Source organism: Garra rufa, chromosome 3 (assembly GCF_049309525.1).
Source record: "Garra rufa chromosome 3, GarRuf1.0, whole genome shotgun sequence".
NCBI lineage: Eukaryota > Metazoa > Chordata > Actinopteri > Cypriniformes > Cyprinidae > Garra > Garra rufa.
Window position 1 is genome coordinate 31,935,908 of NC_133363.1, and position 27,663 is coordinate 31,963,570.

The 27,663-nt window shown below is 36.7% G+C and overlaps 2 protein-coding genes across 8 annotated transcripts in view; one reads left to right on the plus strand and one right to left on the minus strand.

The window, feature by feature from the left end:
* abtb2a (ankyrin repeat and BTB (POZ) domain containing 2a) overlaps positions 1–15,223 on the plus strand; it is a 38,829-nt gene extending 23,606 nt beyond the window's left edge. Inside the window, exons 6-17 of the mRNA XM_073836960.1 lie at positions 6,528–6,617; positions 6,971–7,072; positions 7,259–7,355; positions 8,226–8,349; positions 8,434–8,675; positions 10,538–10,716; positions 10,841–10,946; positions 11,047–11,149; positions 11,245–11,335; positions 13,979–14,047; positions 14,184–14,297; positions 14,391–15,223. Of these exons, the coding sequence (XP_073693061.1) occupies positions 6,528–6,617; positions 6,971–7,072; positions 7,259–7,355; positions 8,226–8,349; positions 8,434–8,675; positions 10,538–10,716; positions 10,841–10,946; positions 11,047–11,149; positions 11,245–11,335; positions 13,979–14,047; positions 14,184–14,297; positions 14,391–14,588 (1,515 nt within the window). The 3' untranslated portion in view covers positions 14,589–15,223. The remainder of the gene's footprint in view (positions 1–6,527; positions 6,618–6,970; positions 7,073–7,258; positions 7,356–8,225; positions 8,350–8,433; positions 8,676–10,537; positions 10,717–10,840; positions 10,947–11,046; positions 11,150–11,244; positions 11,336–13,978; positions 14,048–14,183; positions 14,298–14,390) is intronic.
* Positions 15,224–21,575: 6,352 nt separating this feature from the next.
* brsk2b (BR serine/threonine kinase 2b) overlaps positions 21,576–27,663 on the minus strand; it is a 174,069-nt gene continuing 167,981 nt past the window's right edge. For 6 of the 7 annotated variants that reach the window (XM_073835928.1, XM_073835924.1, XM_073835927.1 and 3 more), the window contains one exon: positions 22,165–22,605. In XM_073835928.1, the coding sequence (XP_073692029.1) occupies positions 22,406–22,605 (200 nt within the window). In that variant the 3' untranslated portion in view covers positions 22,165–22,405. The other variant, XM_073835925.1, reaches the window with a different exon arrangement.

Here is a 27,663-nt window from a genome sequence, read left to right on the forward strand (position 1 = left end):
TCCACTTCATATATGTGACCCTGGACCACAAAACCAGTCATAAGGTTAAATTTTACAAAACTGTGATGTACACATCATATGAAAGCTCAATAAATAAGCTTTCTATTGATATATGGTTTGTTAGGACAATAGGACAATATTTGGCCGAGATACATATATTTGAAAATCTGGAAACTGAGGGGGCAAAAAAATCAAAATACTGAGAAAATCACCTTTAAAGTTCCCCAAATTAAGTTCTTAACAATGCATATTACTAATCAAAAATTACATTTTGATAGGTTTATAGTAGGAATTTTACAAAATATCTTTATGGAACATGATCTTTACTTAATTTCCTAATGATTTTTGGCATAAAAGAAAAATCAATAATTTTGACCCATACAATGTATTTTTGGCTATTGCTACAAATATACCCCAGTGACTTAAGACTGGTTTTGTGGTCCAGGGTCACATATTACGTACAGAGATGGGCATAAATACATAGAAATGTATTTAAAATAAATAAATACATAAATACATAAATACCCCCTTCAACTCAGTAACAAGAACTCAATAACACAAAGATGAAAGATTAAAAATAAAAAACTATCAAAACTGATTGGCTAACAGGCAGCTAACGCTATTTTTCTCCTACACGTGTCAGTGCTTTTTTATTCTTTCATGTTTACTGAAGGCAAATCTTAATGATGCACCATTTTAACTTTAATCAACAAGGAATTGATCATGATGACACCCTTACCTTAATGCAGAAAACTGAGAAAAGTCGCTGATCCAATGCTGACTGCTGCAGGCAGCTCACATGCATGAGTGTTAAAGGGATAGTTCACCCAAAGATTAAAATGTGTTTATCTGCTTACCCCAGGGCATCCAAGATGTAGGTGACTTTGTTTCCTCAGCAGAACACAAACGAAGATTTTTAGCTAAAACTGGTGCAGTCTGTCAGCCATATAATGGGAGTGGATGGGCACCAGACCTTTAAAAGTTAACAAAAAAAACAAAACATGCACAGACAAATCCAAATTTTCACCCTGCGACTCATGACGATACGTTGATGTCTTAAGACACGAAACGATCGTTTTTTGCGAGAAACTGAACAGTATTTATATCATTTTTACCTCTGATACACAACCACGTCCATCTCTCCTCGTGCTAATCATCCGGCTCGTTACCTGTGTACGCACAAATGTAGTATACACAAATGCCGGAAGCGATCTGTCGCATGAATACGACACTCACTGTTTACACAGTGCACAGAGATTGTGGGTATAGCGGCTATTCAAAATGGTATTTACTTGCACTTATCCTGATTGTTCAAACAGATTTAAAACTAAAAGATTATGTTTGCTTGCGCAAACTCATCCAGGACTTTTCACCGGTTTCCCCTTACGGCGTTTGCGTATTCTACACCAGAGCGCGTACACGTGTAACGAGCCGGATGCTGAGCTCGTGCTCAGGGCAGATGGACATTGCTGTGTATCAAAGGTAAAAAATTATATAAATACTGTTCATTTTCTCACAAAAACCGATCGTTTCGTGTCCTAGGACATCAATGTATCATCACGAGCCACAGGGTGTAATTTGGATTTGTCTATGCATGTTTTTTTTTTTACTTTTAAAGGTCTGGTGCCCATCCACTCCCATTATATGACTGACATACTGCACCAGTTTTAGCTAAAAATTTTCGTTTGTGTTCTACTGAGGAAACAAAGTCACCTACATCTCGGATGCCCTGGGGGTAAGCAGATAAACATCAAGTTTTCATTTTTGGGTGAACTATCCCTTTAAGGTTGGGGGAGGGCTGTCTAAACTAAATCAGCACCCTGATAAAGAGGTTGATTGGCACAAAGTATTTTATGTATTTTGAAAATGCAAAATACTCATCTTAAATGTATTTAAATATTTAATTAGATTTTTCCCAAAGGCTTTAAAATACAAAATACAAAATAGTATTTTGTATTTCAAATACGTATTTTAAATACATTTATCTAAAATACTGCCCATCCCTGATAATAATAATAATAAACTTTATTTTATAAAGCGCCTTTAAAAGCAGCTTCTCAAAGCGCTGTACACAAATTAAACAATACAAAGCTCAAGCAATAAAAGTAACATCAACAATCAAATGCTAATTTAAAAAAATAAGTCTTAAGTCTACCTTTAAAAATGTCGTAGCTCTGGGCCTCCCTAAGATCAAGAGGCAGAGAATTCCAAAGGACAGGAGCATATGAAGAAAAGGCCCTGTCACCCATAGATCGTAAACGTGTATGAGGAACAACCAACAAGTTGGATTGTGAAGAACGCAGTCTCCGAGTTGGGGTATAGGAAGTTAACAATTCAGATAAATAATAAGGAGCCAAGCCATGCAGTGCTTTGTATGTCAGCATCAAAATTTTAAAATCTACTCTGAATCGGACTGGGAGCCAGTGTAAGGACTCCAAAACTGGAGTGATGTGATTGCATACCCTGGACCCAGTCAATATCCTGGCGGCCGAGTTTTGAACATATTGTAGTTTGTTGAGTGTGGATTTAGAGACTCCGGCTAGCAGGGCGTTACAATAATCTATCCTAGAGATGACAAAGGAATTCATCAGCTTTTCAGCTACTGAGAAATTTAGCATAGGACGTAATCTTGCTATATTTCTGAGGTGAAAAAAGGATGATTTAACTGTACTATGAACAAAAGAATCAAATGTAAGCCTAGTATCAAAAATAACTCCAAGATTCCTCACTTTAGCTTGAGTAGCCAAGGCAGAGCCATCAATAAACAAAGATAAGGAACCAGCTTTGGAAATTTGATGACGGGAACCAATAAGCATAACTTCAGTTTTATCACTATTCAGACACAGAAAATTTGTGCTCATCCATTCCTTTATCTCAGAAACACAGCCAGACAGAAAATCAACATCAGGATGTTCACCAGGTTTTGAGTGTAAATAAATCTGCGTATCATCAGCATAAAAGTGATAATGGAGGCCAAGCGATCGCAACAATTGTCCAAGTGGTGACAGATAAATATTAAAAAGCAGAGGGCCCAAGACTGAGCCCTGAGGAACCCCAGTGAGAACAGAGCTAATCTCAGACCTGAAACCACCCATGGAAACGAACTGAGAACGGTCAGTAAAATAGGATTTAAACCACTTCAAAGCTGTCCCCGACACACCAAAATCTTGTTCAAGGCGGATGAGTAATAAATTATGATCCACAGTATCAAAAGCTGCTCTTAAATCAAGAAGGATGAGAATGGAAATTACACCAGAGTCAGAAGCCATCAACAAATCATTGGTAACTTTGACCAAAGCTGTTTCGGTACTGTGGAATTTACGAAAACCTGACTGAAAAGGATCAAACAGGTTATTAATTGCAAGATGGTTACGTAGATGAAAGGCAACAACACGCTCAAGTATTTTTGCCATGAACGGAAGATTAGAGATAGGTCGAAAATTATTAAAATCCTCCAGAGTAGTATTTTCTTTTTTTGGTACTGGAGTTACAGCAGCAATCTTTAATGCTGCTGGAACCTCCCCCGTCTGCAATGAGTCATTCATAATACTGAGGACAGTAGGGCTAAAAACATCGAAGCAAGATTTAAATAAGCTTGAGGGAATAGGATCAAGCAAGCAAGTGGTAGATTTCATGCTTGATACCTCCCTTTTGAGAGCCTCAGAATTAAGATGTGGAAAATTAGTGAGAGAAAAACCAATAAACCCAGATGAACAGAGAATTGAGACAGTGGAAGCAGATGAAGCAGAAATCTGTTTACGAACACTATCAATTTTAGAGTTAAAAAATTTAAGGAAAGAATCACATAGCTGTTGAGAAACAGGCAAGGTGGTGGCAGCATCAACTTTAAGCAGTCTATTTATAGTTTGAAACAAATGTCTGGGGTTTCCTTGATTGTTTTCAATAGTCTGAGAAAAATAAGAAGATCTTTCAGTCTCAATTAATGCTCTGTAGTCACCCAGAAGATCCTTCCAAGCCAAATAATGACCATTCAGGCCAGTAAGACGCCATTTGCGCTCCATTTTTCGACATGCCGCCTTCCTAGTGCGCAAATTGTCATTATACCAAGGAGCAGTACGAGTTGAAGTAATCTTACGTGACCTTAGAGGAGCAAATGAGTCAAGATTAGTAACAAGAGCATTGTTAAACTGTGAAACTTTCTCCTCCAAAGATGTCGAATACTGGTCACTTAAGGTGGATACAACAGAATTAGAAAAAACTGTTTGATCGATAGACTTCCACTTCCGGAATGTTACAGTTCGGTTTGTAGGCAAACTCGAACGATGCATCTCTAGATTGAATAAAACAGCTGAGTGATCCGACAATCCAATGTCAACAGAAGATAACTGTGATACAAATGAACCATTTGTTATCACAAATACGTAGATACGTGATTACGTAGTCATGTTGGAAACCCAATATTTACAAAGCAAACATGCAAAAAAAGTCAAACGCCCTTTACAAAAAAGGTAAAACAACAGTGTTGGCAAATTTTGAAGTTGGAGGAGAAAATGACACACTAGGGCTGGGAATCGATTCCAAAAAGAATCGATTCCTCGATTCCGAGGCATTGGGAATCGAGAGTCGATTCCAACGTTTGGAATCGATCCTCTCAAGGGGAATCGACTCCTCATTCAGAGCCGTTTTCAGTTCAACAAAACTTACCTCTTAAACGGAAGGCTGCATTCCATGAAGCTGAATATTTCGGCTGCAAGTCATCAAACGTCGATTGATGAAAATAAACGTAATAAAAACGACTCATTACTAAACTCGTCTGAGTTTAAGGATGCAGCCTTCAGTTTGAGAAGCACCCATTAATTTGCCTCTTGCTCGCTAATAGTTATTATAGTCTGATACATTTCCACGAAAAGATTCGTTCGGATAGATCATTTAAATGAACCAGTTCAAAAAACGATTCAGATGTTATTTTACGGGAGAACTGATGTCCACAATTTTGAGCGCTGCACGACAGAATAGATCATGACGTGTCTTGATCTTATTTACATCTTAAATAAATGCTATTTTTAATCTTTCTATCAGCCAATGATAACTCTGAAAGAAAACGCAGAGAGCACGTCAGTGGCCGAGAGCGCATCTGATTGACAGCTACACCACGAGCTCTTATATCATCCTGCATTTATTGCGAAATTATAGCTCTTATATCAGTGTTGTTGTTAAAGTTCTGTTTATTTTGTTTCAGTGTATAGTTTGCTAATTTTGTCATTTTTTACACGTCATGTCTTGTTTTATTCATGCAAAAAATGCATGTCCACTGCTGAGCTGTGGGTTATGACTCATTTCCTGGGCAATGAATTACAATTTGAAATCAGTCAGAGCTACAGAAAAATAGTATATATATATCTTTTTTTTTTTTTTTTTTACAAATGAAGCTTCATATTATGAGAAGGTAACATTATACGACCTTTACAATCTTGCATTTATTGCGAAATTAGCTTCCTCCAATCTAAAAAAACAAGAATCGAAAAAGAATCGAAACAACAGTGAGGAATCGATTCTGGAATCGAATCCAATCGATTCCAGAACCAGGAATCGGAATCGGAACAGCCCTATGACACACTATTGTGCTTTAAAAGGTTCTTCTAAGCGCTGCCATAGAAGAAACATTTTTGGTTCCACAAAGACCCATTCAGTCTAAGGTTCTTTAAAGAACCATCTCTTTCTTACCTTTTTATAACCTGAAGAACCTTTTTTCACCACAAAGAACCTTTTGTGAACCAGAACAGTTCTTCAGATGTTAAAGGTTCTTTATGGAACCATTTAGACAAAAAAGGTTCTTCTATGGCATTGTGAAGCACATTTATTTTTAAGAGTGTACCCTACCTTTTTGAATCGAAGAACACAGATGAAAAACTAACCACGCTAAAAACTAACCAGTCGTGGATGCAGAGCTAGAGCAAGATGAGCATTTAGGTGAGTGGTTAGAAAGTATAAACATTTTTGTTTTTGTTTTAAAAATGGCGAAACGTTTATTCCTAGGCTGAGATTGTGTAGAGCGCTTTGAAACTGCATTGAAACTGCAATTTAGACATTCAAACCAATGATCTCCATTAAAGTTTAACATATGGAGAACTTAATTTCTTTAAAAAAAAAGAAAGACATGAACATCTTGAATGACATGGGAGCATTTACTCACCCTCAAGTTGTTCCAAATTGTAAAAGAAAGAAACGGATAAGGGTTTGGAACAAATTGAAAGTGTGTAAATCATAATATATGTATAACATCTACAATTTCCAGATTTTAAAAGTATAAAACCACCAACAAAAAAAAAAAAACATAATAAGAGAATGTGTTATGTAATATAGTATTATTGTTAAAATAATAATATAATAATATATAATAATTTTTCAAAATAATAATAATACAACTTGTGTTTCAAAATGATTACTTAATAAAAATGTATCAGTGCTCACTTTTTCTTTTCTGAGGTTGGAAAGCTATTTGCTTGACTCCATGTTTCTTGATTAAGTCTTTTTAACTATCTTTCTCTCTCTCTGTGGGTGTGTAGGGCATGACTCCTCTGATGTACGCCTGCTCAGCAGGGGACGAGGCTCTGGTGCACATGCTCATTGATGCTGGAGCAAACTTGGATGTAGCGGTAATAGCACTGTGCTCGTTCAGTCACACTATATGTCTTTTTCACCTATTATCTATACCGGGGGGTCCAATCCTGCAGTGTCCTGCCCCAACACCCTTGCCTGGAAATGTCTATAAATCCTGTAGACCTTGATTAGCTAGTTCAGGTTGGTTTAATTAGGATTGCAGCTAAACTGCAGGATATTGGCCTTCCAGGGGCAGGATTGGACACCTTGATCTATATCTTACTTGTGGGCTCATTTCAGGTTAACACAGTGTTGAATGAATGGGAACATCCATACACCCTCACACATATAGTAACATTTTGGAGGGTTAGTAAGAAATACATTTGTTTTTAACTTTGTTTCTTTTCAGGTGCCCAACTGTTCACCAAAACATCCTTCTGTCCATCCTGAGAGCCGCAGCTGGGTGGCCCTTACCTTTGCTGTGCTGCACGGACACATATCTGTAGTGCAGGTGAACATGCACACTAGTTACATGTATAGTACTATTACTTCATGTAGTGGTTAAGGAATAGCGTATGTATTTACTTTAATAATACGTTAATAAAGAATGTTCTGAGTTCTAATCTATTGTATATTGACATTACAAACTGCCATTGGAGGACTATCATGTTAAATGAGCTTTGTTTGGGCTTTTCAGCTCCTGTTAGATGTGGGAGCAGATGTGGAGGGCACAGCCCTGAGAAACGGCCACCAAAGCTCAGCAGAAACACCCCTCCAGCTGGCATCAGCCGCAGGTGGGAAAAAACTGAGCAAAGTCATCTTTAGCATGTGCTTTCTTTTAAAGAGTTATGTTTGAATGTACTCTTAACCCAGAAAACTATTCTCACCCTGGTGCAAATTGTGGCAGATACTATTTGCAGTGTAAATATAAAATAATATACACTGCTTTTCAAATGTTTGGGATTAGTTTTTCAAAGAAATCAATAATTGTACCTTATTCATCAAGGATCCATCCAATTGATCAAAAATGAAGTGAAGACATTTCTATAATATATAAAGGTATATTTCTCTTTAAAATAAATGCTGTTCCTTTGAATGTTCTGTTTAACAAATATCTTGAAATAAATTATCATGGTTTCTATAAAAATAGTAAGCTATTTTCAGCATTGATAATAATAAATGTTTCTTAAGCAGCAAATCAGCATATTATAATGATTTCTGAAGGATCATGTGACACTGAAGACTGGAGTAATGGCTGCTGAAAATATATAGTACCCTGGACCACAAAACCAGTCATAAGTACATGGGTATATTTGGGTATATTTGTAGTCAAAATGATCAATTTTTCTTTTATGCCAAAAATAATTAGGATATTAAGTAAAGATTATGTTCCATGACTATATTTTGTAAATTTCCTACCATACATTTATCAAAACTTAATTTTTGATTAGTAATATGCATTGCTAAGAACTTAATTTAGACTGGTTTTGTAGTCCAGGTTCACATATAAAATAGAAAATAGCTGTAAATACTGTTTTTGCTGTATTAAAGTCAGTAGGTAAATGCAGCATTTTTGTTGGAAGTGGATGCACTATCGACAAGTTTCCTCAACGTGCTTTATTACATGGTTTTAGACATAGTTTAACTTGTGTGTGTGTTTTCAGGGAACTACGAAATGGTGAGTCTGCTGTTATCCCGTGGCGCTGACCCAATGCTGCGGGTGCATCTGACATCATCACTTTATGAGGGTATGAACTGCTTCAGTCATGCTGCAGCGCATGGACACAGGTACTGACCCTTAACAACGCAAACACATGCACTAATCAAGACTGAATTCGACTATTATGTATTAAATATTGTATTTTCCCCCAGGAATGTGTTGAGGAAGCTGTTGAGTCAGCCCCAGCGGCTGCAGGAGGATGTGCTTTCTCTGGAGGAGATCCTGGCTGAGGGAGTAGAGGAGCAGGGGAAGCAGGAAATGAAGGATGGGGCAAATGCAAAGTCTGTCTGCGCTCCACGGCTGTGTAAGGCCCGCATCAGAGCCCTGCAGGAAGCCAGCCTGCACAGCGCGGAACACGGATACCTGGACGTCACCATGGAGCTCAGGGCACTGGGTACACATCTGACTCATTTGCAATAAATAAAGGAAAATGGGCAACAAATTGAATTAGAGATGCATAAACAGTGAGACACAGTGTGTACACAGCAAAGTATATTAAAGTCGATGATTACAGGCTCAGTCAAGCCATAAAGAGAGGTTATTAGTGAACAATTTGTAAGATTAACCTGCAATTTTATACACTAACAGTTTTAAGAACAGTAGTTCTTAAAGGGATAGTCCACCCAAAAATGAAAATTCTGTCATGAATTACTCACCCTCATGTTGTTACCATAAGACCTTTGTTCGTCTTCGAAACACAAATTTAGATGAACGTGGTAGGTTGCTGTCTATGCAGTGTCAAAATGCTCTTGGATTTGATCAAAAATATCTTCAATTGTGTTCTGAAGATGAACAAAGTTCTTACAGGTTTAGAACGACATGACGGTGGGTAATTAATGACAGAATAAACTATCCTTGTAACTATGATAACTAATACTAGCAACTTTTTCTCTATTACAGCACAAGCACCAGTAGATTTAGAATTAATTGTTGTGGTTTTACTTGAGTAGAATCATGTATTTTGAAACACAGGGGTACAGTTGAAGTCAAAAGTTTACATACACCTTGCGGAATCTGCAAAATGTTGATTATTTTATCAAATAAGAGGGATCATACAAAATACATGTTATTTTTTATTTAGTACTGACCTGAATAAGATATTTCACATAAAAGACGATTACATATAGTCCACAAGAGAAAATAATAATTGAATTTATAAAATTTGACCCCATTCAAAAGTTTACATACACTTGATTATTCAGGTCCCACAAATTCATGCATGAGTCCCACATTTGTCCTCAGTGTAAAAAGATGGATCTCAAAATCATACAGTCATTTTTGGAAAGGGCACAATATATATAAAATAGGTTGAAAAAAGCAACAGAAATTGGTGGGACCTAAAGGCTTTTTCTGAAGAACAGCAGACAGTTTAACTGTTCAGGACAAACAAGGGACTCATGAACAACTATCCAAAAAATAAAAATAAAACTGCTGTGGATCATTCAGGTAACAGCACAGTATTAAGAAACAAGTGTATGTAAACTTTTGAGTAGGGTCATTTTTATAAATTCAATTATTATTTTCTCTTGTGGACTATATGTAAAAATCTTTTATGTTATCTTAATTTGGTCAGTACTAAATAACAAATAACATGCATTTTGTATGATCCCCCTTATTTTGGTAAAATACTTAACATTTTGCAGATTCTGTTAGGTGTATGTAATCTTTTGACTTTTGACAACTGTACATGACTTTTCTTTTTTTTTTGGTAAGAAAGAAATTAATGCTTGTATTCAGTAAGGATGCATTCAATTGATCAAAAGTGCCAAAAAAATATTCGTAATGTTACATATACGTTTATGATATTACATTTATTTAAAATAAATGCTGTTCTTTTGAACTTTCTATTCATCAAAGAATCCTGAAAAAATGTATCACAGTTTCCACAAAAAATAATAAGCAACACAACTGTTTTTAACAATGATAATAATAAGATTTTTTTCTTGAGCACCAAATCAACATATTGGAACAATTTCATTTAACGATGAAGACATGAAGTAATATTGGCTGCTCAAATGGCTGCTAAAAATTTAGCTTTGCATCACAGGAGTAAATAACATTTTAAAATATATAAAACCAAAAACAGTCATTTAAAATTGTAATAATATTTCAGTTTTTACAGTATTTTTGATCAATAAGAAACATAAGAGATTAAAAAAAACCTTAAACCCCAGACTTGTGATCAGTAGTGTATAAACACATTTGGAAATTGATATTCATTGTTTAAAGTGTTTAATGAAGCTTGTTGTCTTTCAGGAGTGCCGTGGAAGCTGCACGTTTGGCTGGAGTCAGTACGCAGTGCCCAGCTCCAGTCCAGGACTGAGCTCACACTTTCTCTCCTTAAAGACTTCACCGCTATTGGGAATGAGAAATTCTGTGAGGAGCTGCTCTCAGAGGGTCTTCCTCTCCTCTTCTCCATTTTTAAAACTAGCAAGGTGACCTTAACAGCCATCCATGACCAAAAACATGCTGTGAATGCTTTAAGAATTGTCAGCCAAGTAAAATATTCTATTTGAAATAAGACTATGTCTATACAGTATGTTCTTTTCTTTAATACAGAGCAAGGATATCCGTAAGCAGCTGGCAGTCATCTTCAGTCACTGTGTTTGCTGTACAGCTGCTCCATCTATTCTGTCAGTAAAGGACACACCTACAGCTCAGCTGGGTAATGCAGATCACCACACACCATACTGTACTTACATGTATGCATCATATTCAGCATCAAAAATCTATGATTGTTTATATGTACCATGTCATCCTTACAGATGCTCATTTTCTGAATAACACCGAGATGTCAGATGTGATATTTGTGGTGGAGGGAAGGCCGTTTTATGCCCACAGAGTTCTGCTCATGTCTGCTTCACAGAGGTGGGTCTCTTAATCAAACTGATTTAAATGTAGCACCTTATAATTACTTCTGTGATTAGTTATGCTATATATATGCTCTTCTTTTTTCATATTAGGTTCAGAGACTTACTGAGCCTCTACAGGAGTAATGGCACAGCAGACCGTATGGCCATTGAAATCACTGACATAAAATACAGCACGTTCCAGGTAATCAACAAACCTTGGCCTGAACATACACAAGACAAACATAAAAGAACCATTTTACAGAACTGGTTCAAAGTCAGAGTTGAAAACGTCATTTTCCACAAATTGTTGTATGTACTGTATGCAAACTGTATAATATCCAAGGTACACATTTCTAGTAATTGTGCAGTTAATTCTCATATTGTATTTTCAGAAAGTTTTGGAAGATTTGTCCTCTCCCCAAATTTGTCACTACTGAAACACAGTAATATATAATTTAATAAGAATTATATTGACCTATTAAGATTTTGCTTACATCTTCATTGTAAATAAATATTTGTTCTATTTTATTAATGTTTCCAGAGGTAAATCAATAACAATTAAATTTTAACAACATTTCAACTGTGATTTATAAGATTTTATTCCAGTTTTTCTTTGTAAAAGGCAAAACGTTGATTATACAGATTCCAGACTTAAAGGAACACTCCACTTTTTTTGGAAATAGGCTCATTCTCCAACTCCCCCCGAGTTAATAAGTTGATTTTTACCGTTTTGAAATCCATTCAGCCGTTCTCCTGTTCTGGCGAAATCACTTTTAGCATAGCTTAGCATAGATCATTGAATCCTATGAGACCAATAGCATCACGTTCAAAAATGACCAACGAGTTTCCATATTTGTTGTATTTAAAACTTGACTCTTCTGTAGTTATATTGTGTACTAAGACCGGTGGAAATGCAAAGCTGCGAGTTTCTAGGCTGATTAGATTAGGAACTACACTTCCATTCCGGCGTAATAGTCAAGGAAGTTTGCTGCCGTAATATGGCCGAAGCAGGCGGAGTATTATCAGAAATGAGTTCCCAGCTGGTTTAGCATTTGCACATGTGCTGCGTGGTATTACTGCTCCTGCTTCAGCCATATTACGGCAGCAAACTTCCTTGACTATTACGCCGGAATGGGAGTGTAGTTCCTAATCTTATCAGCCTAGAAACTCGCAGCTTTGCATTTCCACCGGTCTTAGTACACGATATAACTACAGAAGAGTCAAGTTTTAAATAGGACAAATATGGAAACTCGTTGGTCATTTTTGAATGCGATGCTATTGGTCTAATAGGATTCAATGATCTATGCTAAGCTATGCTAAAAGTGATATCGCCAGAACAGGAGAACGGCTGAATGGATTTCAAAATGGTAAAACTCAATTTATTAACTCGGGGGGAGTTGGAGAATAAGCCTATTTCCAAAAAAAGTGGAGTGTTCCTTTAAGGATTCATTAGTTTGAAAATACATTTAACCAAACACTATCATAACATCTTAGTTGACAATTCAGTACACTTTATTTTTAACAACATCCCATGTTTTGGTCGTGACAGCACATTTTCGGTAGTCAAGTCAAGTCAAGTCACCTTTATTTATATAGCACTTTTAACAATACAGATTGTGTCAAAGCAACTGCACAGTATTTAATCAGCACAATAGTGTGTAAGTAACGCATTATTGTAAATAATCAATTTTCAGTTAAAGGCAGTTCATCAATGAATTCAGTGATATCATCCAGTTCAGTTCAAATAGTATACGATATCACTGGAAAGTGTCCCCAACTAAGCAAGCCAGAGGCGACAGCGGCAAGGAACCAAAACTCCACAGGAATGGAGAAAAAAAACCTGGGAGAAACCAGGCTCAGTCGGGGGACCAGTTCTCCTCTGGCCAGACCAAACCAGCAGTTTGTAGTGACAGTAATGTTTTGGTTGTGACCACATCACATTACAGAATTTTAACCCACATACTAAAACACTACTAAAACATACTAAAGTACTAAAAATGTGCATAACTGTACTAATATTTAGTTTATTTCTAATTGAATTGAGAAATGATGACATATTTCGGTCGTGATTGTTATGGTAGTGACAATTTTATAGGATAACACCGCCCCCCCCCCCCCCCCCCGCCCCCCATGGTTAGCTAGCACACTTCTGAACAGTTGTACACATAAAAAAACTAAATATTATGAAATAACTCCCAAAAAAGTGTTTAATTATAGAAAAATGGTGATCGGTAGTGACATTCTTTAAAATTACACACAGATTTTTCATAGTTTTGAACACATTTACCTCAAAATGATGGGGTACTACTAACCATGTAGCTATAAGAGAGAGTGACATTAATATTTTCTGATCAGGGTGTAGTAAAAATCAGTCTCAGCCAATGGACTAAAACATACTCTGTTTTGGTAGTGACATGAAAAATGTGGGATACATTTTTTTTTTTACATTGTTTCCTAATTTACAAGGAAAATATAAAATAAATATTGTTTTTGAACTTTACTTTTTTTAAATTAAAAAGATACTTTTAAAAACAACAATGGAATAAAAGGCAAATATTATTGCAATATCATTTTCACAAGTTGAAACTTAGGGGTTAGGGTTCAGGACAGCCACCTCCCAACTGAAAGTACTCACTAAATGATGATTTTATGTATAGTAAGCTTACTGATTTTTGTAAACATTGCTGTGGGTTTCAATAGATAATTAAATGATTTTAGTAAACATCTAACATTTGAATACTTAACTGCTTTTTAAATGTGTTTTTTGGGTTGTGGGACAGCACCAATTCTATAGAATGGCTCATAACTTAATGCCATTAAAATAGCTTCTAAATGTTTATTTCAGATGATGATGGCACACATGTACTGTGGAGGAACAGAATGTTTAGATGTGTCTGTGTCTGATTTACTAGAGGTAAGAAAGACATGAATGTATATAGTACATATTTCAATACAGTTGAAATATATTTATGAAATTCAGAATAAAAATCTCAATAAAATAGTCATCTAAAGCTGAGAAGCCTTGTATAACACTGTCATATCCTGTGCAGCTTCTGCCCGTGGCCCACTCATTCCAGCTTCCAGTTTTGAAGAGACACTGTGAAATCCTCTGCTCAGAGAGAATCAACCTTAACAATGCTGTGCGCATCTACCAGATCTCCAAAGTACGTACATACAGCTTAGATGAGCATATGAATCATTCCGGCGTCAAGCATCAGTCCTCTAATGTCATCTGTGCTTTATGTGTTATGGAGCAGGTTTGTGAGGCAGTGGAGCTGGCAGTGTTCTGTGAAGGCTTTTTCCTGCAGAACATGGTTGATCTTTTGGACTGTGAGCAGTTTGAGGAGCTGCTGCTGGGTTCTGACTGCAGCACCACAGCGCTGGATCCAGATGTTCTGGATGGGTTTCAGGCTACGCTGGCCTCACGGCTGCACTCACTTTGTGGCCCACGTTGAGTTGGATGGCACGAGGAAAATCATTGGAAATTACAGATGTGGCTTTGCTGCTGTTGGAAAACCTGGTTAACAAAGCGCAGATGTGCAGACAGGCATGTGACGTCCCATACAAACACAGTGTTTAGATGTTTGTTAACCTTCGTAATTCCTATTATGTGTCAGTGGCAATGTTTTAATGGGATGTGTGAGCTATTTATTAGTTTCCAAGACATAAATGGTAAGATAATGTATAAAATGTTTCCTAAATTGTACTTTGGTCACAGATAATGAACTTATGTGTGGATTTAGCTCAGTATAGATAGACTTTAAAGGCTCTATTTTACAAGATACTTGAAGCACACGTGCTTCAGAGGGGAAGGAAGCGCTTTAAAATGCAGTATTTGCGCCCTCCAGTGGTCAAAAGTATCCTACGCTTGCATACAAATACTTCTCAAAAATGTACATAGTAGTATTGTAGATACTTTTGTATTTTCGCATAACTTTAAAGTGTAAATATATTTCTAATATGCAGTAAGGCAATGGTACGGCAGATATGTTGGGATCAATAAAAATAAATTATTTGATATAACATTTTTCATGCAACAATTGAATGGCACATGTAATTTTGAAATGACTAATAAACCAAATCATTTGTATTCTTTGGTGATCCTTGATGTTTGTGTTTTTTAATTGTAACATGTTTAGCATATACAGCAACTACTCTATTTAAAATTGTTTTGGTAATTTAGTTTTTAGAACTGAATAACCAAAGACAAAGAGTCACATGAAAATGCAAATTTTATGACTCATATACAGGCATATGTTTACATAGTTGCCCACATTTTGTTCAAAGATAGGCTGTCATAACAGCAACGCTGTAAATTAAAATTAATTGATTTCACTTAATTAGTCTAGGTATGTCTGAAATGTCCACCTAACATGTGGAATTATTCAATAATAACCACATCTTACCATAAGAGTCTAATTTCTTCTTTTCACTTAAAGGGATAGTTTACCCAAAGATTAAAATGTGATGTTTGTCTGCTTACCCCCAGGGCATCCAAGATGTAGGTGACTTTGTTTCCTCAGCAGAACACAAACGAAGATTTTTAACGAAAACCGGTGCAGTCTGCCAGCCAAATAATGGACGTGGATGGGCACCAAACCTTTAAAAGTAAACAAAAACATGCACAGACAAATCCAAATCACACTCTGTGAGATTATGGGTATGGCGGCTATTCGAAATGGTAATTACTTGCACTTATCCTGATTGTTCAAACCGATTTGCGCAAACTCATCCGGGACTTTTCACTGATTTCCCCTTACGGCGCTTGCATATTCTACGCCAGAGCGCGTGCACATGTGACGTGACTGATGCTAATCTCGTGCTCAGGTCAGATGGACATTGCTGTGTATCAAAGGTAAAAAAATTATATAAATACTGTTCAGTTTCTCGCAAAAACCAATCGTTTCGTGTCTTAGGACATCAATGTATCGTCATGAGTCACAGGGTGTAATTTGGATTTGTCTGTGCATGTTTTTGTTTACTTTTAAAGGTTTGGTGCCCATCCACGTCCATTATATGACTGACAGACTGCACCGGTTTTTGTAAAAAATCTTCGTTTGTGTTTTTCTGAGGAAACAAAGTCACCTACATCTTGGATGCCTTGGGGGTAAGCAGATAAACATCAAATTTTCATTTTTGGGTGAACTATCCCTTTAAAGGTAGCCTATATTTTACTTGACAAATCTAAAAACTTTAATGTTTCCATAAATCCCTCATTAGGGATTGAGGTCAAAAGTATACACCTTGCACAATCTGCAAAATGTTAATTATTTTACCAAAATAAGAGGGGTTATACAAAATGCATGACATTTTTTATTTAGTACTGACCTGTATAAGATATTTAACATAAAATACGTTTACATATAGTCTACAAGAGAAAATAATAGCTGAATTTATTAAAATGACCCTGTTTAAAAGTTTACATACACTTGATTCTTGATACTGTGTTGTTACCTGAATAATCCACAGCTGTTTTTTTGTTTTTGTTTGTTTGTTTGTTTAGCATTAGTTGTTCATGAGTCCCTTGTTGGTCCCGTACAGTTAAACTGCCTGCTGTTCTACACAAAAATCCTTCAGGTCCAACAATTTTCTAAGGTTTTTCAGCTTTTTTGTGTATTTGAACCCTTTCCAGCAATGACTGTATGATTTTGAGATCCATCTTTTCACACTGAGGACAACTGAGGGACTCATATGCAACTATTACAGAAGTTTCAAATGCTTACTGATGATAAAGAAGGAAACACAATGCATTTAGAGCCGGGGGTTAAAACTTTTGGAATGTGAAGATCAGGGTAAATGTAACTTATTTTGTTTTCTGGGAAACGTAAGTATCTTCTGTAGCTTCTAGTCATTGCTAGTTTTACTTGATCTCAGTGCTGCACTCGACACTATAGATCGTAACATACTCATAGATCAATTACATAACTATACAGATATTCAAGGACAGGCTTAGATCCTACCTGTCCAATTGCTACCACTTTGTTCATTTAAACAGAGGGTCATCGCAATTATCACCAGTAAAGAATGGAGTGCCACGCAGATCCAGAAAAGTTAGTTCATGCATTCATGACCTCTAGTCTGGACTGCTGTAATGCACTGCTATGAGGTTGTCCTGCATCTTCAATAAACAAGCTACAGGTAGTCCAAAATGCAGCTGCTAGAGTCTTTACAAGGTCAAGAAAATATGATCATATTAACCCAATTGTACAATCTCTGCACTACCTATTAGGTTCCATATCAGTTACAGAATATTACTACTTACATATAAGGCCCTAATGGTCTTCGACCACACTATAATCCATCACGCTCCCTATGGTCGCAAAACTCTGGACGTTCGGTAGTTCGTAGGATAGCAAAGTCCACTAAAGGAGGTAGAGCTTTTTCACATTTGGCTCCCAAACTCTGGAATAGCCTTCCTGATAATGTCTGGATCAAGAACACCTGAGATGATACCAAACCCCTCAGAGGACCTTATATGATGCCAATCTCGAAACCTCGTTTGATTACGTCATTAACTAATATTAACACGCATCTCTGCCATATGTACACCAACTTAACATAGTCACCACTAGTAAGCTACTACTAAATATATTGTAGAAACTTATTGTAGAAATTTTCTGTAAAGCTGCTTTGCTACGATTTGTATTGTGAAAAGCGCTATACAAATAAACTTGAACTGAATTGATTTGAAAAAAAAAAAAAAAACTTCTGAAGGGCAGTACTAAATAATTATTTTTTTTTACACATCTTCTTTCTGTTCAAAAGTTTACACCCCTGGCTCTTAAGGTGAGGCACTGCAGGTTAATAGGGTAAAAAAAACAAAAAACTAATAGTTATCACTTTACTTACCCAGATGATTTCTCACATTGTTTTGCAGTTTTCTAAAATGTTAGGTTAAAATATGCAAATGAGGCATTGTTTAATGAAATATGCACTAATGTAAGTGCTACTAAAGTGGAGATTTATGGCTGTGTAGGAGAAAAAACTCATTTTGAGAATTATTTTTTTAATAGATAAAGATTTTTTATAGATTCTTTTATAGATAAAGCACTATAAAAGAAACACTAAACAGGGTCTGTTGGGTGTTTTCTTTCCACTAGCCTGAAAAAAAAAAAAAACACTATGAAAAAGCAAAAAGCCCAAAATCGCAAATTTGACAGGTGCATGAAAAATGCGTCCCTCTGTTGTCCTCTGTATGATTTTAAGATCCATCTTTTCGCACTGTCATTATTGGAAAGAGTTTAAATACACAAAAAATGTTGAAAACCCAAAGAATTTGTGTGACCTGAAAGATTTTTCTGAAGAACAGCAGGCAGTTTAACTGTTCAGGACAAACAAGGAACTCATGAACAAATAAATAAATAAATAAAAAACACAGCTGTGAATCATTCCGGTAACAACAAAACTTTTGAACGTGTTTATAATTTTTATAAATTTAACTATTATTTTCTCTTGTGGACTATGTCTTTTTATGTGAAATATCTTATTCAGGTCAGTACTAAAAAAAAAGTAACATGCATTTTGTAGGATTCCTCTTATTTTTCATCTTGTTTAAGGTGTATGTAAACTTCTGGCCTCAACTGTAAAATGTCAGTGATCGCTATTTTCCAAAGCCACAAAATTAGATCATTTAGCCTTAAAGGTGCCATAGAATGGAAAACTGTATTTACCTTGGCATAGTTGAATAATAACAGTTCTGTACATGGACATGACATACCGTGAGTCTCAAACACCATCGCTACCATCGTACAGCAAATATTACGTAAGAGCCACGATCATTAATAGTTACGCCCCAACATTTGCATCGCCCAATCATCAGACGTTCTGCAGCTAGGCTATTGTGAAAAAAACAATAGGACAATAGCGAAAATGGCAGATCACGGGAATAAATGTTATGTTCCTGGTTGTGCAGGGGATGTTAAGTGCAGGGATGGTTGGTGTCTGTACTCAGAAAGCAACGGAAAACAAATAAGGCGTTCTAATAAAATAAGGCGAGCCACTAAAGGGACAAGGTTAGCTTCTTGCTAGCGCTAGCCTGTTACATTGCAGTACATAAGATTTCACTTACCACATAAAAAGAATATGATTTGCAGATCCTGATCACCGCTGACAGCATCTAAACTTGTCAAATGTGGTAAGTACTGCCGCTGTAGTAAAACGTTACACAGAGCACGTGCAATCGCCGATCTCAAAAGTGAAACTAAAAAGTTATCGTGCATTCAAAACAGCAGTTTCAATGCCATGCATATTAATAGTAGCTCGAGCTCCGTAATTAAGCAATAAGGTACGAGAGGCCGTGCTGTATCGTGAATAAATCACAGCTGTAGGGCGTTGTTAGGCACGACGCGAAGCGGAGTGCCTGCAACCCCTTCAGCCGTGATTTATTCACGATACAGCACTGCCTCAAGTACCTTATTGCTTTTATAAAATGGTTACCACACAATAAAAATATTAATATCAAAAATATATATTAATTTATATATATTAGGTTGTACGTTTTCATGAAGTAAAATCATTAACTGCCTTCCGCTGTAAAAAGTAGTCCCTAACTGCTAAAGCTTTGTTTACGTTGCTAAGGGTGGTTGCTAAGGATGTTCAATGATACACAGAACGTTGAGTGAAGCGGTCGTAGCCGTGCTGTATCGTGAATAAAACACAGCTGCTGACCAATCAGAATTGAGGAATGGAACTAACCGTTTTATAATTAAATATATATTCCTCCATGTGTTTCCTTACTGCTGTGTGAGAGCGAGCTGCTTTGTGAGACAGCCAATCAGAGCAGAGCTCCTCATTATTATTCAGGAACCTTCCAAATAAGGTAATAACAGACCATTTCATTCTAGGGACAAAACCTAGGGTTGTAAATGGACCTGTAAAACCGTTTGTGGAGAATTTTTTGCCCTTTCCTATGCCATATACCTTCTATGTAGATAGAGAACAATTTAAAATATTGTATAAATGCATTCTATGGCACCTTTAATAATGTTTCGACTGACAACCTTACTAAAATTAGCCTAAGCTGCTTGGCTGGTTTAAGCTGGAAGTAGCTGGTTTTAGCTGGTCTGTCTGCTGGTCTCCTGTTCTGACTAGCTAAAACCAGCGACCAGCTGAAACGACCAGCTTAGGCCAAGAGTGCTGAAATTTTGTGCCATTTATGGTCAAGAAAAAAAGTTAAATAAATAAGGTGAGGGGATGGTCATTTCAGAGAAAACATCAAACACACATACAACGTCCCAAAGTCAATGGATTTATTTCCGTTGCACTGAAGTTGTTCACAGTAGTTACAAGGGGATACATTAGCGGCGATTCTATTTTTCCCGCTCGGTATTAATCAAATCCGTGATACATTACAATCCAGCTTTGCTCCTTTTTTCTCCCAAAGTACAAAATAGGAAGGACAACAATGTGTATTGCTTAGATTACATCTCCGCTTATTCTCCACGCCGTATGTTCCCATAAGTGATGGTGTGTTATGGCATCCCAGACCCCCATCCCGAGAGCATGATGCAGCAGAACACATGGCGAGAAAGCGTTCACGATAAGGGAGATGAGAGAAAAACGACCAACTGAAAATGAAGACATGATAACGGAGGAAACAAGTCGATGGTGATGCAAAAGGCGAAGGGGAGGAGAAATCTAACATCCACAACATCATGCAAATTAAAGCCGAATGTCGGACATGCAATACGAGAGATAGAGTCAGGAGCAGCAGGATCCCCTTGATGGTTTTAAGAAAGTCGTTTGCCCAAAGTTGTCTATTTACAACATGTGATTTGAGCTCGTCCACCTGTTTTACACGCACAATGAGATGAGTGACAAATATCAATACTTCGTTATCCCTCACCCCCCACCCTAAAGAGGCTAGTCTACATTCTTAAATTACCAGTAAATAATTTAACATATACTACAAGCTCTTTAATCTGGTCAAAGCTGGGAAAGAAAGAGTGCTTCATTCACAAAATCGGATAAGTGTTATCGTACACAAAACACAAGATCCTTCAAACAATCGCATGAGTCGCCCTGATGCAAACAATAAAATCTCCACCACCCGGTTTTGGATATATAAATATTCCCCAGCTGAATAAATAAAAAAAAAAGACAAAAATGCATAAATAAGTTACAAAAAAGGGTAAAAGGTCTCTGAATCCTGCAGATGTTTCTCAATAAAAATTAAACACAAATCCAAATAAATACAAATCCAAAATTGACATCATGAGTAACCCTCGAATACATTAAGCATAATTGTCATTCAAAACTAACATTTCATGAACGCTACATGAGAAAAAACAGGATGTGGCAACACAATTCATCTAAGCAATGTCACTGATAGACATTTGTTACATAAGGAATATTTTCAGTCTGTACAACAGAATAGATCATTTACTGTGACGCCCCCCCCCCTCCCACCCCCGTGTCCCAGTCCCACGACCCACCCCCGAAAGTTCATCCCCACCATTCTTCAAATAGGATCTCCAAATCTTGTACAGCAATGACACTGAGTCCATAAAATGTTTTAAATTCTTCATTTCACAAAGAAAGACTACATTGAAAAGAATACAATCCAACAACGGTCCTCGAGGGCAACTCCTCAAACACGTGCGTCATGATATCCAGAGTTCCAGTCGCCGTTTGTCCTTTTGTAACGATGTCCTGTATGTACGGCTTTGTGTTTGTGTGTGCATCAGCAGAGAACGGGGAGGAAAATAGACGAGCAAGGATTAAAAAAAAAAAAAAAGATGAACTGTGGGTTAGCTTAGTGAGATTTCATAAACATCTTTATTTTAAGGCTTCACTCCAAATCCTTGGACGTGTGTGGCTGTATGTACAGTAGCTGCAGGAGGAAGGAGTTGAGGAATAGTTTGGAGCTCTTGTTGGTGTTTGGGGTGTTTAGATGCATCAGAATGAGGAGTTTCCCTCAGCTGCTTGTACTGAACTTCCTGTGTAATGTGCCCTCCTTCAATGTGCCATACATGAATCTTGTGCAAGAGCAGGACTTGGGGCTTTAACACGTTTTCTGGATAATTCCTGGTAGCAGAAATAAATAAAGGCATCATAAAACAGAACATAAAGAGACACCGTGAAGAACAAACAACACTGGAGAGACAAAAATAAAAACAGGCGAGTGTGTCTGTATGCGCCTTTTGTAAAGTGTCGGGTCAGTACGTACAGTACTTCAATATTCATTCCTTTTATATAAAACTTTGTAGAGGCTTTCAGTATCCTTTCTTTTATTTTTTATTTTAAAACTAGTAATCTAGTTTTTCTCCTGGTTTTAAGGTTGTTCCTGTGTCCCAACTGAAGGTGCCATCTTGGCTTTGTCTTGGCCAGATGAACATTTGGAGTCATTAGGCTCGGGCTCATGTCTCTTGCTGTTGGCATGCTTGGGCGTGCCGGGCGGATGGGACACCTGCCCGTTCTTCTCGTCTGAAAAGAGCTGTTTAATTACGTCAAAGAAGTTACTCAATGGGCTGCCTGGGTGCACAGACGGGAGAAGAGGAGAACAACAAGAGAGAGAGAGAGAGAGAGAGAGACAGAGAACAAATACATGAACAATGAGGATCACAGACGAGGCAAGGTGAGATGATGAGAGGCAGGACGAGACTGCATTAACTGGAGACAACAAGCCATGTATCAGAACACACTGACACGGATACAGCACACATCTGCAGGCATGTTCAACTGTTTGACAGTACAGCTGTATTACTGTTCAAAGGTCTTATTGTGGTAGTGAGTATCTGTGGCTGGGCAGTCTCCATTTGATCTGTGATCATCACTGGATGGAATGGAAAGATGTGACAGTGTTGATTCATTAGAAACGAAATTTAAGGTAGATGGTCAATGACGTAGATAATGAAGAATTTAGCAAATGCTGTATATGGTAGGGTAGGCTATATAATAGAAATTAGTGGTGTAAAAATGCATGAGTACACCTAACAATGAACGGTGTGTGATTGATTCACTCAAAAGAACTGGTTAGTGAATCAGACGACTCTGGTCGTGCTGTATGTTTTTGATTTACTTGAAAGAACCAGTTCACAATATTAATTTGTTCAGGAACTGAACTGACAGTACTGATTGTGCTGCATGCTTTTTAATCTTTTAAAATAGCTGGCAATCTGGTTGCGCTGTATGTTTTTGATTTATTTTTTTAAAGAACCGCTTCTTAATAAACATTTGTTCATGAATTGAATTACTCTGATCATGATGTATGCTTTTGATTTACTTAAAAGAACAGGTTTACAAGAATCAGTTTTCGGTGAATCAATCTACACTGGTCATACTGTATGATTCTGATTCATTATTAGAACAGATTCATAAAAATCAATGATTTGTGAATTGGACACTGGTCATGCTGCATGTTTCTGATTCATTTAAAAGAACCAGTTCATAAGATTTTATTTGATTTTTTTGTAAATCAGACTACACTGGTTGCACTCTAAGTTTCTAATTTGATTATTAAAACGGGTTCATAAGAATCAATCATTTGTAAATTAGACTACGCTGGACACGCTGCATGTTTTTGATACACTTAAAAGAACCAGTTGTGTGTGTTTTTTTTTTTTTTTTTGTGAATCAGGTTACACTTGCCGCTCTCTATGTTTTTTTTTTTTTATTCACTTAATAAAACCGGTTCATAAGAATGTTTTTTTGTGTGAATCAGACTACACTGGCCGCTCTATATGTTTTTGATTCACTTAATAGAATGGGTTTAAAAGAATCAATTATTTGTGAATCAGACTTCACTGTTTGCACTATATGTTTCTGATTCTCTTCTCAAAAGAAACAATCAGAAAAACTGAATTTAACTACTCTGGTCATGCTGCATGTTTTCGATTTACTTGGAATAAAAATAATTTCATGATTCACAGAAAAATAATTTCATGATTCATGTTTTTTTTGTGCATCAGACTACACTGCCCACTCTCTGTTTTTAATTTACTTAATAGAACAGGTTCAAAAGAATCAATCATTTGTGAATCAGACTTCACTGTTTGCTCTGTATGTTTTTGATTCACTAAATAGAACAGGTTCATAAGAATCAGTAAATTTTTAATTAGACTACACTGGTCATGCTGCATGTTTTTGATCCTCTTAAAAGAACTAGTTTATAAAAAAAAAAACCATTTCTTTTTTTGTGGATCAGAATACACCGGCTGCTCTGTAAGTTTTTGATTCACTGAATAAAACAAGTTCAAAAAAATCAAGCGTTTGTAAATCAGACTTCACTTGTTGCACTGTATGTTTCTGATTCACTTAACAGAACAGGTTCATAAGCATTAACTGTTTGTAAATCAGACTTCACTGGTTGCACTTTTTGATTCACTTAAAAGAACTGGCTCATTATAATTATGTTTTTGTGAATCAGATTACACTGGTCACTCTGTATGTTTTAGATTCACTTAATAGAACAGGTACATCAATCATTTGTGAATTAGACTTAGATGTTAGACTAGATGTTGGTCATGCTGCATGGTTTTGATCCACTAAAAAAAAGTTCATACGAATATTTTTTTGTGAATCAGACTTCACTAGCCACTTTCTATGTTTTTGATTCACTTAATAGAACAGGTTCAAAAGAATCAAACGTTTGTGAATCAGACTTTACAGGTTGCACATGTTTCTGATAAACTTTATTATAAATTTTACTACTCTGGTCATGCTGTATGTTTTTGATTCACTTAATAGAACTGGGTTATAATTTTTTTTTCTTTTTTTTTCGTGAATCAGACAACACTGGTTGCACTGCATGTAAGTTCATGCATTTGTTTTTTATAAGAATTATTCATTTACAAATCAGATGACACCGGTTATACTATATACTATATGTTTCTGATTCACTTAAAAGTTTATTGAATCAATTTACATGCTCTGTGTTGTTTAGTTCAATTGGACTACACTGTTTGGGGCATATGTTAGTGACCCTGTAAATGTTGCTAAAACAATTGTACTGAATGAGTCATGAACAAATGATTTCATGATATTGCATGATTTAAATTCAGTAAAGAGTCACAATTAAATAGAGCATACATTTACACCCTGGTACATATACAGCTAAATGTATTTATGCTAAATTCTTCATTTCTAATTCAGATCAAAGGCCAAAAATGAAATCTCATAAATGGCTTGAAATGTAGTGGTACAAATTGTTGCAGATTCTGAATACACCTGACAGCTGGCCCAGAAGGATTAACTACACACCCTATTTGACACCAACACAGGCTTGCAAACCATCACCTCTTTTTCCAATTTCATAAGTGACTGAGCAGCAGAGGCCCGATAGCACAAGCTGTAACATGGCAGACCACGGCCTACGTGAACACTAGAGTAGATTGCTTTAGTTCCAGAGCTTGTCTCTGAGTCTCTCAATACAATCTGGACTCCTCTCAACATCATGACAGAAAGCTCGAAACTGCCGCTTCCCTAGAAGACAGGCTGCTTTGCCACAGCCTAAGAGACTCGCAAAGAGACATGACAGCTGTGGCAGCTTTGAGACACAGCATTTCTACTGTGAGCCATTACAAATGTTCATCTCCGTTTAGCTTTATACTGGGCAACTATTGCAGACACAGAAAATGACCAGTGCAACATGGCTATTTTTCTCTTATGGGGCATGTGCTGAGCTCCAGTGAAATAGCTCTAGGCTAAAGACAATGGATTTATGTCTCGCCCACATGATAAAATCATATTTGTAGCTAGAATGTTCCTGAATTTAACCCCACTAGATAAGCCAATCTGAACTGACAACAAAAGCAGCTGTAAACTAGCTATAAAATTTGTGTTTTACTGTATTGTTGCTAAGATCTTGTGTATGCCAGTGAGATTACTTGACAAATAATTGCTAATAATTACTATTCCTTCAAAACTACAACTAATCCAACAGTAAACACATACCAGACTTCACTGTTGCTTGTTTTAATGCTCCTATTGTATTTATAAGGCCCTACATAAGTAGGTCACGCTGAGAAAACTAGTCCCGTTAGGATTCTGCCCCTCATTATACAGCGATTGCTTCTACTGTAAAAGTCCCAAATGATCAACATGAAAGAAGTGTCTCGAGAAAGAGGTGCTGAGATAACATGCTAACATAAAAGCTCAAACATCATCTTCAAATAAAAAAACCTGGTTTAACACATTCATAAGCGGTGCTGATTAAATGTTTAAATTAATGAGGCCTTTCACCAAAGTGATTCAGATGCAACAGTTGACCCACAAAATCCAAGTAAAATGATGCAAGAATTGAATACGGAGAGAAAAACAACATGAAGAATGTATGAAGCGTTTTCACTCCAGAGAATTTAAACTTTCATGGATTGAACTATCAAGTGAGATCATGCATTCACACTCCCAAACACACACACATCTCTGCATATTTCAAATTTAAAGAGATAGTTTATCCAAAAATGACATTTCTGTCATCAGTTCCTCACCCTCATGTTGTTTCAAACCCATAAGACTTTTCATACTTTTATGAAGAGATTTGTTTTTTCTATTCCAAGTACAAAGAGTTTTATAGGTTTGAAAAGACACGAGGATGAGTAAATGATGACAAAAATGTCATTTTTGGGTGAACTATCCCTTTAAAGGGTCTCTGTGTTTAAGTGCCACGCATTGCACAGCGTGTGTATGATAAAGTGACGTACACTGTGGCAGAAGAGTTAAAATAGACCTCTTACCACCCTTTGAACGCTTTCCTGTCAAAGGAACATGACATATTACTGTAACATGTCCAATCAAATCATATATTCAGCCTAAAATGACATTCTCAGTGCACCCCATTGACTTTACAGTAACGACATGAACTCAGTGATTCAACCTCCTTGCACAGATGTTTATTACGTTGCCACATCTGTTGAGAGTGAAGCATGCTGGTGCTCACTGCTGTGCAGGTCTGCTCACGGTCAGTAAGGACACTCAAGCTCTCATGCCCATTCACTCAACAGCCGCCATGACCAACAGCAGTGGGAGAGCAGGGGGGTGAAGGGCAAAGCCAGGGGGAAGGGAAGGGCGTGATTGACAGGGTGAGAGGATGGCACATCTTTAAAGCTACACTGGTGGTGGGTCACGATCCTGCTAACAGCTCTCTTCTTTAAGACAGTCCAAATGCACAACATGAATGTAATTGCATAGCCTGATTTATGGATATTTTTAGAATGAGGCATTGACAGAGAAGGGTTTTGTTTGAAAACAGGCTACTATTTTTTGAAGTATGCAGAATGTAGGTTATACTTTGCACAATAATATTTTTGTATGAAGCATGAAATACATAGATGACTTGTTTGACAAAATATAAATATACAGTATGCACCGTATGAGGTATTGCACTGAATGTAACTCACAAAAAAAGTCCAAACTGACCTTCCGTATTAAGAGTAATGAATGAATACTAGCACATTACCATTACACTGTACACTGCCTACTACTTTCAAAAGACAAAGAATTGAATGGAAAGTTCACTCAAAAATGAAAAATCTGTCATTAATTACTCACCCTCGTGTTGTTCCAAACCCATAAGATCTTCGTTCATCTTTG